This window comes from Balaenoptera acutorostrata, chromosome 11, assembly GCF_949987535.1.
Source record: "Balaenoptera acutorostrata chromosome 11, mBalAcu1.1, whole genome shotgun sequence".
Classification (NCBI taxonomy): domain Eukaryota; kingdom Metazoa; phylum Chordata; class Mammalia; order Artiodactyla; family Balaenopteridae; genus Balaenoptera; species Balaenoptera acutorostrata.
In genome coordinates, this window is record NC_080074.1 from 101,039,949 (window position 1) to 101,052,308 (window position 12,360).

The 12,360-nt window shown below is 41.1% G+C and overlaps 1 protein-coding gene across 1 annotated transcript; it reads left to right on the top strand.

The window, feature by feature from the left end:
• The first annotated feature begins 61 nt into the window (after window positions 1–61).
• MRPL51 (mitochondrial ribosomal protein L51) lies at window positions 62–1,252 on the top strand. Its single transcript, XM_007170179.3, has 3 exons — window positions 62–312; window positions 397–507; window positions 936–1,252. The coding sequence occupies exons 1-3, from the start codon at window positions 225–227 to the stop codon at window positions 1,130–1,132; spliced, it is 396 nt and encodes a 131-aa protein (XP_007170241.1). The 5' UTR covers window positions 62–224; the 3' UTR covers window positions 1,133–1,252.
• Window positions 1,253–12,360: the final 11,108 nt, after the last annotated feature.

The window sequence follows — 12,360 nt, forward strand, 5'->3', positions numbered from 1 at the left end:
GGGGCGTCAAAGACCCTCTGCAACGGAACCTGGAGGGCGGGGCTCGTGGCTGGGGAAGGCGGGGCCAGGCTGGGTCTCGCCCGGAGCTGCCTGGGTAAAGCCCAAGATGGTTGCGTGCATGTAGTGTCCTCGTGAACCCAGCGGGGACGGTTCTTGTTCTCTCCTTGAAGGCCACGTCTGGCCCTCCCTCCTGTGCTTGTGAGGTGGGCTGTTGTAGGGGAGAGATGAGAGCAATGGCAGGGAGCCTCTCTTGGGTGGCAGGCAGTAGCCTATGGGGCCAGGTGCCGCTGGCCTGCAGAAGCTTCTCTCTGGGTAAGTGGCTGATGCAGTAGGACGCCCCGAGAACTACTTATCAGTAAGCGGCTCAGATTCATTCCTTTTCTTCCCCATCCCTAGGTGTTCCCAGATTGTTCCATGTAAGGGTCACCCTCCCGCCCCGCAAAGTGGTTGATCGTTGGAACGAGAAGAGGGCCATGTTCGGGGTATATGACAACATCGGGATCCTGGGTAAGACTCGACTCCGTAGTGCAGAATTTCAGAACGGCAGTTATGCCGTAATGGCTATCTTTTTTCACCTGTGTAGAAATGGTACCTTCGTCAATAGTAAGAACAAACACGTGGCTATTTACGTTGTGTTCGGCACTGTTCTGTGTGCCCCGCATGCGTTAACACATTTAAACCTCATAACCTTTTCACTTTGCAGGTGAGGAACCTGAGGCACAGGGAAGTTAAGTAGTTTTTCCAAAGCTAGTAAATGGCAGGGCCAGAATTTGAACGCCAAGCGGTCTTGCTTCAGAGCCTGTGCTCTTGATGCCGTAGCGTAATGTGTCTTGTCTCTAGGTGCTGCTCAGGGAGATGCAACCGTGTTGAAGGCTTAGCTGGTGTAGGCTGGGTTCTCTCCTATTGGAACTAATACCTTCTCTCACATTACACAGGAAACTTTGAAAAGCACCCCAAAGAACTGATCAAGGGTCCCATATGGCTTCGAGGCTGGAAGGGGAATGAATTGCAGCGTTGTATCCGAAAGAAGAGAATGGTTGGAAATCGGATGTTCATTGATGACCTGCACAACCTGAACAAACGCATCAGCTATCTCTACAAATGCTTTAACCGACATGGAAAGTACCGGTAGAAGAGAATACTGGGAACTGTGGAAGAGGTGTATCTATCACCCGAGAGAAAGGGAAAGTGCTTTTCCTTATGAGGAAAGGGATTTGTATGCTCTCAGGAATAAAATGGGACTTCTTTGAAATCTGTTATCCACATCTTTATTTTCCTCTAGATACTACTTTTACTCATTCATGCGACTAGGAAGTGGAACTCATCCCTAAGTCTTATAGTCTTAGGTTTGGACTTCACCACTTGCCCTTTGCAGTCTAGCCATACCTATGGTGTTTAAAAACTAAAAAAATATTGTTGGCATCTTTTGACGTTTGGCCCTTCATGTATTGAAAGTGGTAATTTTAAATTGCCCCACAGTGCCATCATGTTAAATGTATTTTTAAAAACCCTTCCACACTGAAATGAAATATAATAGAAAAATGGAATTATACTTCTGCACTAATCTTGTCAAAAAATATTTATTGAGTACCTTTTCTGAGCTGAGAACTGTAGGAAAACCAAAATGTAATATATCCTCCCCCCATGCTTTTATAGTTATGTGTATAAAGTTATAGTCTCACATGTACACTTGAATATGAGGCATTAAGTACCATATGAGTGGTTTGCTTGAGTGGTTCCTAAGCCTGATTGATCATCAGAATCTCTGGGTAGTTTAACAATTTAAAAAGTCTAGTCCCTGCCCCCAAAGATTTGTGATCTGTAGAGCTGAGCTGAGTCTTGTGGGTCTATGTGGGTGGGTTTTTTTTTTTAATAATTTTTTAAAAATGTGTCCATCAGTATAGGACATATAGACATCCATATAGGATATATAGACATTTCAAATTAAGAGTAATCAGGGACTTCCCTAGTGGCGCAGTGGTTAAGAATCCTCCTGCCAATGCAGGGGACACGGGTTTGAGCCCTGGTCCGGGAGGATCCCACATGCTGCAGAGCAGCTAAGCCCGTGCACCACAACTACTGAGCCTGCGCTCTAGAGCCCGCGGACCACAACTATTGAATTCCACGTGCCTAGAGCCCGTGCTCCGCAGCAAGAGAAGCCACTGCAACGAGAAGCCCACTCACTGCAACAAAGAGTAGCCCCCACTTGCCATAACTAGAGAAAGCCTGCGCGGCAACAAAGACTGAACGCAGCCAAAAAAAACAAACAAAACAAATTAAGAGTAATCAGATGAAAAGTTTTCTCACAGCTTGCTTTTTGTGCTTCTTGAGGCAACCACTCTTATGAGATTCTTTTTAATCGTTCTGGATATATACTGTACATGTACAAGCTTATATTATCTATCTATCTTCTTTATACAAAAAGTAGGATTCCATGCACACTAAGTTACATTTTCACTTAATGTAACTTAGGTATGGTTTTATATCCTCACGTTATGTACCATAATGATTTAACCAGTTCCATTTTGATAGACATTTAGATTGTTTCCAGGCTTTTGCTTTTGCTTTTTCAAAGTATAACTCCTCTAATTTTAGGTAGTTCTAATTTTAAAAGCCAGGTGATTTTAATTAGCTGTGTTTGGAAACCACTGATGTGGGTGATAAATAACCTAGATAAGAGAATGCGTTTGGCCTAATCAGAAGAGGCTTCATTGAAGAGGTTGGATTTCAGTAAGCAGAGAAAGAAGTAGAACATTTCAAGCGGGGAAGAGAAGAGTGATCCGCGGTACATGGTGAGGGAACATAGAATGTGTTGGGAGATGGCTGGGTAGGTCTAGCTATAATGAAGCATAGTATGACACTGTCTGCTTTTTCATCTTTTAATAATTTGCTTGGCCATAAATCAAGTTAAATAAGTTTGACATTACTCAACTGAGAGGAGAAAAATGTTGCTACAATTTTAGAACTGTGTATTGAATAGGGTTAAATTCAGTGTCTACAGAGCCTAGTCTATGTAAGGCTCTCAATAAATATTTGCAGAGTGAAGTAGGGAAAGTATATGAGGGACTTCCCTGGTGGTCCAGTGGTTAAGACTCTGTGCTCCTAATGCAAGGGGCACAGCTTCGATCCCTGGTTGGAGAACTGAGATCCCGCATGCCACAAGGCATGGCAAAAAAAAAAAAAAAAAAAAGAAATGGGCAAAAGGAAAGTATTTGACGTATTGCTTTTAAAGAAATCTTTTATGTGGGTTAAAAGTGCTATTTGTATTTCTTGGGAGGGTTTTTTAGGTTGATCAGAGTCTCTGGTATAGTGTAGACTATTGATTAAAAACATGGCCTTTGGAGTCAGACAGGTCTGGGTTTAAACTCAAGCTATACCACTCTATGTGACCCTAGACAAAGTAGGTAACTTCTATGAGTCTTAGTTTTTTTTAGCCTGTCAATTAAGAACAATACAATACTTTCCTCATAGGGTTACGTGAAGAATAAATGAAATTATGCATGTAAAATAGTACAGAGTTTGGCAAGTGTAAATGGTAATGACACTCCTCTGGATTGTGTGTAGTTGCCAAGAATTAGAAAAACCTGAAGAAATGAACGGAAATAGGTTTTTTAAATTAACTTTTCAATAAAAGTATTGCAAACTAAAGAAAGTGAATTAGTTATAGATATAAATTGAGATTTGAAGGTAAAGGAGTTAGGGTGATTAGGTCTCTTATTTGATCCAAATCCTTTAAAAGTATCAGTTTCGATTATATATTGTTACGTAATATTCCATCCCCAAACTTAGTGACTGAAAACAACAAATTATGAACTCATATTCTCTGGGTTATCTGGGCTCAGCAGGGCGGTTATGCTCCATTTGGTGTTGGCAGGGGTCAACCATGTGGTTGCATTCAGCTGGGAGCTTGGTTGAAGCAAGAATGTCCAGGATGTCTTCACTCACATGTCTGGTGCCTCAGTTGGAGTGGCTGAGATTTCCTTTATTTTTATTATTTATTTATTTATTTATTTTAGCTGTGTTGGGTCTTCGTTTCTGTGCGAGGGCTTTCTCTAGTTGCGGCGAGCGGGGCCCACTCTTCATCGCGGTGCGCAGGCCTCTCACTATCGTGGCCTCTCTTGTTGCGGAGCACAGGCTCCAGATGCGTAGGCTCAGTAGTTGTGGCTCACGGGCCCAGTTGCTCCGCGGCATGTGGGATCTTCCCAGACCAGGGCTCGAACCCGCGTCCCCTGCATTGGCAGGCAGACTCTCAACCACTGCGCCACCAGGGAAGCCCTAAGCTTTATTTTTTTAAAAATCAAAGTAATAACATACATATAGTTAATCAAAAAGAAGGGAAAGTTATATGACAAAAACAGCAATCCCCTGCCTAATCCCAGTCTACCCTCCAAACTAGCTTCCCAGAATGAAAGGCTTTCACTTCTTTGAACTATTCTAGTATTTGTCATCATAATTTGAAATAATATGCCCCCCTGCTCTTCATGGTTTATCAGCTTTAGACATCTATTAGCTTCCTGTTATGAAAGGTGAAGGTTTAGTTCTCTGTGATGATCTTAGTTGAATAGAAAAGAGAATTTAAATAATTCATCTCCTATTTATAATTAAAAAATAAAACCCTGGGAACAGAAGGAAATTTCCTTAATTTGGTAAAGGTGATATACTAGAGATCAACAACAGATATGTATTCCCTTAAGATCAGCAACAAGACAAGAATGCCCACTATTACTGTTGCACTTTAACTTAGTACTGAAGGTACTAGTCAGTGTTATAAAAAAAAGGGAAGAAAGGAGGGAAGGAAGGAAGGAGGGAAGGAATTAAATGGATACGAGGATTGGAAGGAAAGAGCAAACCGATCATTTACAAATTATATGAATTTCGTCTTTAAAACTTCATGCTGAGTGAAAAAACAGAATGAGATTTAAAACATGATATCATTTATGTAAATTAAAAATACATGTGGGACTTCCCTGGTGGCGCAGTGGTTAAGACTCTGTGCTCCCAATGCAGGGGGCCTGGGTTTGATCCCTGTTCAGGGAACTAGATCCCACATGCATGCCACAACTAAGAGTTTGCATGCCACAACTAAGGAGCCCGCCTGCCACAACTAAGACCGAGTACAACCAAATAAATAAATAATTTTTAAAAATCAATCCATTAAAAATAAATAAATAAATAAAAATAAAAACACACGTGCAGAAGACAGTACACATTTTACAAAAACACAAAATTATAAATATCAAACAATTTATAATGCTGTCTATGGCTGGGGAGGGGAATAAGGAAAAATGGAATTATAAAATGAAATGAAATCTTTCTGTGCATAAGTGGAGATCATGTGTCATGAATTGAAGAGTAGCAGTTAACTCCACCTTCTGTACCTGAGGTCCTCCAGAAAAACAATGTTCTATTTTTGTCTTCAGAGTGATTCATGCTTTAAGAAACACTCATATTTGTTTACTCCTGTTGGTTTCTTAAACTTACCAGTATTCATAACAAGTCAAACACTTTAGCACACTCGCAAGTCCCTTTTGGTATTTTCATCACATGTATGTGTAATATCTATGTATGATATTTGTTGTTTGTTTTGGGAATCTAACACATGTGCTGGTTCAAGATAGCTGTGTTAGTTTTCTGGGGCTGCCGTAAGTACCGTAAGTTGGGTAGCATAAACGACAGAAATGTATGAACTCACGGTTCTGAAGGTTAGAAGTCTGAGACTAGGCATCACCAGGGCTGTCAGGGAGAATTTGTTCCATGCCTCTCTCCTAGCCTTGGTGGTTTGCTGGCTATCTTTGGTGTTCCCTGGCTTATAGACATATCAGCCCAATCTCTGCCTTGATGTTAACAAGGCGTTCTCCCTGTGTGTGTGTCTCTCCAAATTTCCCCATTTTATAAGGACACCAGTCATACTGGAGTAGGGGCTCACCCTACAACAATATGACCTCATCTCAACTAATTACATCTGCAAAGAACCTGTGTCCAAATAAGGTCACATTCTGAGGTCTGAGTGTTAGGACTTAAACATAAAAACTTTTGGAGGATGCAACTGAACACATAACTAGAGCCTTCAGTCTCCCCAAGGTATTCTTATGCCTTTGTCTTTGTTAATTGTTGAGATTCATGATTCCTTATAGCTTCCATAGATTCTTCACGTGTGATTTTGGAAGAGGGAGCTGGTGGCCCTTACTAGTTACCTTGTTAGGAAACTGGATTTACACTCCCCAATGCCCTCCTTTCTTATAGCCCCTATCCCTCACACCTCTTCATTATAGTTATATCAGCATTTTGGCTTAAATCAGTAGACAGTGTTTACATTATTAGGACTATTAAATATTGTTTACTACTGAGCCAAGTGGTGTACTGTGGGATAACTTATGTTTCTTATATTTAAAAAAACCTCTTGATATCTTTATTGAGATACAATCCACATACAATTCACCCAATTCAATGGCTTTTAATATATTCACAGTTGTGTATCCAATACCACAATCAATTTTAGAACATTTTTAACGTTACCCCAAAATGGACCCCCTGCCCCTTAGCTGCCACCATCAGTTCTCCCTTCCTCCCAGCTCTAGGCAACCACTAAGCCACTTTCTGTCCCTGTAGATTCTTGCCTGTTTTGGATATTTCATCTAAACAGAATCATACAACATGTGATCCTTTGTGATTGGCTTCTTTATCTTAGTGTAGGTACAAGATTTCCCCATGTTGTAGCAAGTATTAGCACTCCACCTCTTTTATTGCTGAATAGTATTCCATTGTATGGCTATTCCACACTATATTTATCCATTTATCAGTTGGTGGACATTTGGGCTGTTTCTACTTTTTGGCGATTCTGAATGATGCTGCTATGAACATTCGTGTACTAGGTTCTGTGTGGGCACTTTCATTTCTCTTGGTTAAATACCTAGGAGTGGAATTGCTGGGTCACATGGTAACTCTGTGTTTAACTGTTTGAAAAACTACAGGCTCTTTTCCAAATTGGCTGCATTATGTTGCATTTCCACGAGCAGTGTATGAGGGTTTAATTTCTCCAACATTTGGTTTAATCCTCATCAACATTTGGTACTACTTGTCTTTTTGATTATAGCCATCCTAGTGGTTATAAAGTAGTATCTCATTGTGGCTTTGATTTGTACTTCCTTGATGGTTAGTGAAGTGGAGCATCTTTTCTTGTGCTTTTTGGCCATTTGTAGATCTTCTTTTGAGAAATGTCAGTTTAGACCCTTTGCCCATTTTCAAATTGGGTTATTCATGTTTTTATTACTGAGTTGGAAGGGTTCTTTGTATATTCTAGATACCAGTACTGTATCAGATACAAATATTTTCATTTGCAAATATTTTCTCCCATTCTGTGGGTTGCCCTTTCACTTTCTTGATCATGTCCTTTGAAGTACAAAAGTTTTACATTTTGCTGATGCCCTGTCTATTTTTCCTTTTGTTGCTTGTGTTTTGTGGTCATATCTAAGAAACCATTGCCTATCCAAGGTCATGAAGACATACAGCTGTGTTTTCTTTTAAGCGTTTTATAGCTTTAGCTCTTTGATACATTTTCAGTTAATGTTTGTGTATGATGAGGGGTAGGGATCCAACTTCATTTTCTTTTTTTAATAAATTTATTTATTTATTTATTTATTTATGGCTGTGTTGGGTCTTCATTTCTGTGCGAGGGCTTTCTCCAGTTGCGGAGAGTGGAGGCCACTCTTCATCGCGGTGCACGGGCCTCTCACTGTCGCGGCCTCTCTTGCTGCGGAGCACAGGCTCCAGACGCGCAGGCTCAGTAACTGTGGCTCACGGGCCTAGTTGCTCCGCGGCATGTGGGATCTTCCCAGACCCGGGGTGGAACCCGTGTCCCCTGCGTTAGCAGGCAGATTCTTAACCACTGCGCCACCAGGGAAGCCCCCTTTTTCTTTTTCTTTTTTTTGCTTGTTGCTATCCAATTATCCCAGCACCATTTATTATTTAAATATTTAAATATTTTATTTATTTATTTATTTATGTTGTTCTGGGTCTTAGTTGCTGCACTTGGGGATCTTCTTTGTGGCACGTGGGATCTTTGTTGTGGCATGTGGGATGTTTTAGTTGCGGCATGCATGCAGGGTCTAGTTCCCTGACCAGGCATCGAACCCAGGTCCCCTGCATTGGGAGCACTGCGTCTTACCCACTGGACCACCAGGGAAGTCCCCCAGCACCATTTGTTGAAAAGACTATTCCTTCCCCCATTAAATGGTCTTGACACTCTTTTTTTTTTTTAGTTAATTGATTTATTTATTCATTACTTTTGGCTGCGTTGGGTCTTCGTTGCTGTGTGCGGGCTTTCTCTAGTTGCGGCGAGGGGGGGGCTACTCTTCGTTGTGGTGCGCGGGCTTCTCGTTGCAGTGGCTTCTCTTGTTATGGAGCACGGGCTCTAGGCGCGCGGGCTTCAGTAGTTGTGGCACACGGGCTTGGTAGTTGTGGTTCGCGGGCCCTAGAGCGCAGGCTCAGTAGTTGTGGTGCATGGGCTTAGTTGCTCCGCAGCATGTGGGATCTTCCCAGACCAGGGCTCAAACCCCTGTCCCCTGCATTGGCAGGTGGATTCTTAACCACTGCGCCACCAGAGAAGTCCCGTCTTGACACTCTTGTTGAAAATCAATTAACGTAAAGGTGAGATAATTTCTAGTTCTTATTCAACTTTTTGTTTTCCCCTAAGTTTATAATTACCTCTTTTTCAAAATATAATTTTCTATGTATCTAGCTCTAATTTTTTCCGCGTGTCTCATCAGACTTGTAAAGTATTTGTTCATATTCTTTTTCAAATATTTAAACATGTCAGACGCTTTACAGGTTTTTTTTCCCCCTCTGGAGACTGTCCTGCAGTTTCCTCCTTCCTCCTACTTCAGTCAGGACAGGTTGTTTCTGGGTCTGTGGTGTAGCTTTCATTCCAAAGATTTCCTTCACCAGTTTTGGGTGTGGATCCAGCATTCCATTCCCTAGCTCTTCTGCCTTTCTCTTTCCTGTTTACCAGAGCACATCTTATAGTAGCCTACTTGGAAAGAGAAGTAAAAATTTTCACTCCTTGCATATCTGAAAGATGTCTGTATTTATCTTATATTGGTACGTATTGGTCTTATATTCGTTTGGCTGGTATAGAATTCTAGGGTAATGATCATGTTTCTTCAGAATTTTAAAGGCACTGTCATGTCATCTATCTTTTAATACTGTATTGAGTTGCCATTCTCATTCCTGTTCCTTTCTCTCTCTCTCTCTCTCTTTTTTGGGGGGCCACGTCGTGTGGCATGCAGGATCTTAGTTCCTGACCAGGGATCCACCAGGGAAGTCCCTTTCTCTCTTTTTGAAAGCTTTTAGGATCTTCTCTTTTCCCCTAATATTCTGAGATTTCACAAAGATGTGTCTTGACGTGATTCTTTTTCTTTCACTATGCTAGGCACATAGTGTACTATGTAATCCAGAAAAACTTGTTCAATTCGGAAATTTTTTCTTGTATTTCTTTTGTAATCTTTCTCTCTCATACCGTTTTCTCTTTTTAGAACTCCTATTAATCAGACATTGAACTATTTGGCTTGATTTTCTAATTTTCTTACTTCCTATTTCCATCTTTATTGGCTCTTGCTCCTGGTTCTTTGTTCCTTATTTGTTTCCCATTTTTGACCAAAATTTATTTTTCTTGGAACTGTATCTGTGGAAATTCCCCAAGGCCTAGATTGAAGATCAGCTCATCCAGAGACTATCTGCATTGTTTCGGCTGGTGCTTGGTGGCACTGTCAACCTGGAACCATTTAAAATTCTTGCTATTTTGTTTTTCGGACCAGCAAGGAATTCAGGCAGAAAAGCCACAGCTTTAATTATAAATTGTCTGCATATATTTAAAAGAAAAAAGAAAAGATCTCTAGTAGGCACTTAGATTCCAGATGAGCAAATTTTCCATGCAGTCCCCTAGGGGCAGTTCAGGTGTTAGCATATTTTAAATCCACTCTTACATGAGGATATAGTCCTCTGGGGTTCTGGTGTTATAGTGGGGGCCTTCTATTAGATTTCCAACCCTATGCAGGCCCTGGGTTCTGTCTCCTATGCCACAGTGGCACCCTATGAGGTCAACCATGCCTAAATTCAACTTTTAAGCAAACGCCCTCAAGGCAAAACAAGCTTCAGCGCTCAATTTACCTCTCCAGGTACCAGCTTTCACTTAGTTTTTTGGTCCTTAAATAGTCTATTTTCTTGTCAGTTTACACAAATGCAATTTTTTAAAAAATAAATTTATTCATTTATTTTTTATTTTTAGCTGCATTGGGTCCTTGTTGCTGTGCGCGGTCTTCCTCTAGTTGAGGCGAGCGGGGGCCACTCTTCATTGCAGTGCGTGGGCTTCTCATTGCGGTGGCTTCTCTTGTTGTAGAGCATGGGCTCTAGGTGCATGGGCTTCAGTAGTTGTGGCATGTGGGCTCAGTAGTTGTGGCTCGCGGGCTCTAGAGCGCAGGCTCAGTATTTGTGGTGCTCGGGCTTAGTCGCTCCGCGGCATGTGGGATCTTCCTGGACCAGGGCTCGAACCCGTGACCCCTGCATTGGCAGGCAGATTCTTAACCGCTGCGCCACCAGAGAAGCCCTACACAAATGCATTTTTTAAATGATCTATTAGGCAAAGGACCTAGAATTGCTAAACCATTTTGAAAAAGAACAATAAAGTGGGAAAAATAATTCTACCTTATATTAAGGTTTACCATAGCTACAGTAATTAAGATAGCATGTTATTGGCAGAAGGACAGACACATAGGTCATGGATCTGAATAGAAAACCCAGAAACAGACCTGCACAAATATGCCCAACTGATTTTTGACAAAAATGCAAAACAATTCAATGGAGGAAGGATTGCTTTTTCAACAAACAGTCCTGGAGCAATTGAACATACATTGACAAAAAAAAGGAACTCCGACCTAAACTTCACACCTCATACAACAATTAACTCAAAATGGATTATGGACTTACATATGAAACAAAACTGTACAACTCTTAGAAAATAAAATAGGAGAAAATTACGAGACTCTAGGGCTAGGCAAAGTGTGACACCAAAAGTAATGCATTAAAGGACAAGTTGATAAATTGGATCTTAAAATTAAGAACGTTTGCTCTACAAAAGGTTCAGTTAAGAGGATGAAAAGACAAAAGACAGACTGGGAGAAACCACTTATCTGACAAACTACTTTATCTAGACTATTTAAGGAATTCTTAAAACTCAAAGGTAAAAAAAAATGAACAAGCCAGTTAGACAATGGGCAAAAGACATGAACAGATCTTTCACCAAAGAGGATATATAGATGGCAAATAAACACATTAAAATATGTTCAACATCATTAGCCATCAGGGAAACAAAAATTAAAACCACAATGATATATCACTAAATAACTATCAGGATGGTTAAAATTTTTTCTAAAAAGTGACAACAACAAATGCTGGTGAGGATGTGGAAAAACTGGATTCCTCATACGTTGCTGGTGGGAATCTAAAATGGTGCTGTCATTCTGGAAAACAGTTTGGCAATTTCTTATAAAACTAAATATGCGGGGCTTCCCTGGTGGCGCAGTGGTTGAGAGTCTGCCTGCCGGTGCAGGGGACGCGGGTTCGGGCCCTGGTCTGGGAGGATCCCACATGCCGCGGAGCAACTGGGCCCGTGAGCCACAACTGCTGAGCCTGAGCGTCTGGAGCCTCTGCTCCGCAACAAGAGAGGCCGCGATAGTGACAGGCCCGCGCACCGCGATGAAGAGTGGCCCCCGCTCGCCGCAACTGGAGAAAGCCCTCACACAAAAACGGAGACCCAACACAGCCAAAAATAAACATAATAAATAAATAATAAATAAAAATTAAAAAAAAAAAAACTAAATATGCAATTACCTTATTACCCAGTAATTGGGCATTTATTCTAGAGAATATTCTAGAGAAATGAAAATTTATGTTCACGCAGAACTGTACATAAATGTTCATAGCAGCTTTATTTATAATAAGCCCAAACTGGAATCGTTAAACAAATTGTGGTATATCCGTACCATGGAAATACTACTCAGCAATGAAAACTATTTATACACACAACTTGAATGGATCTTGAGGATATTAAAAAAAAAGCCAATCTTAGAAGGTTATATACTGTCTGAGTCCATTTATGTAACATTCTTGAAATAAAGGTATAGAGATGGAGAACAAATTAGCAGTTGCCAAGGGTGCGGGATCGGGTGGGTGTGGCTATAAAGGGATAGCACAAGGGAGCCTTGTAGTAATGTAATAGTTCTGTATCCTGATTGTGGTGGTGGTTACAGGAATCTACACACACATTGCATAAAACTACACACACACACACACACACACACACACACA

Bases quoted from the DNA above. Each gene is read 5' to 3' on its own strand.
- MRPL51 (XM_007170179.3), top strand. From the start codon at position 225: ATGAGAGCAATGGCAGGGAGCCTCTCTTGGGTGGCAGGCAGTAGCCTA. The intron at 313-396 runs GTAAGTGGCTGA...CCCCATCCCTAG, and splicing joins CTGCAGAAGCTTCTCTCTGG to GTGTTCCCAGATTGTTCCAT. The intron at 508-935 runs GTAAGACTCGAC...CACATTACACAG, and splicing joins TGACAACATCGGGATCCTGG to GAAACTTTGAAAAGCACCCC.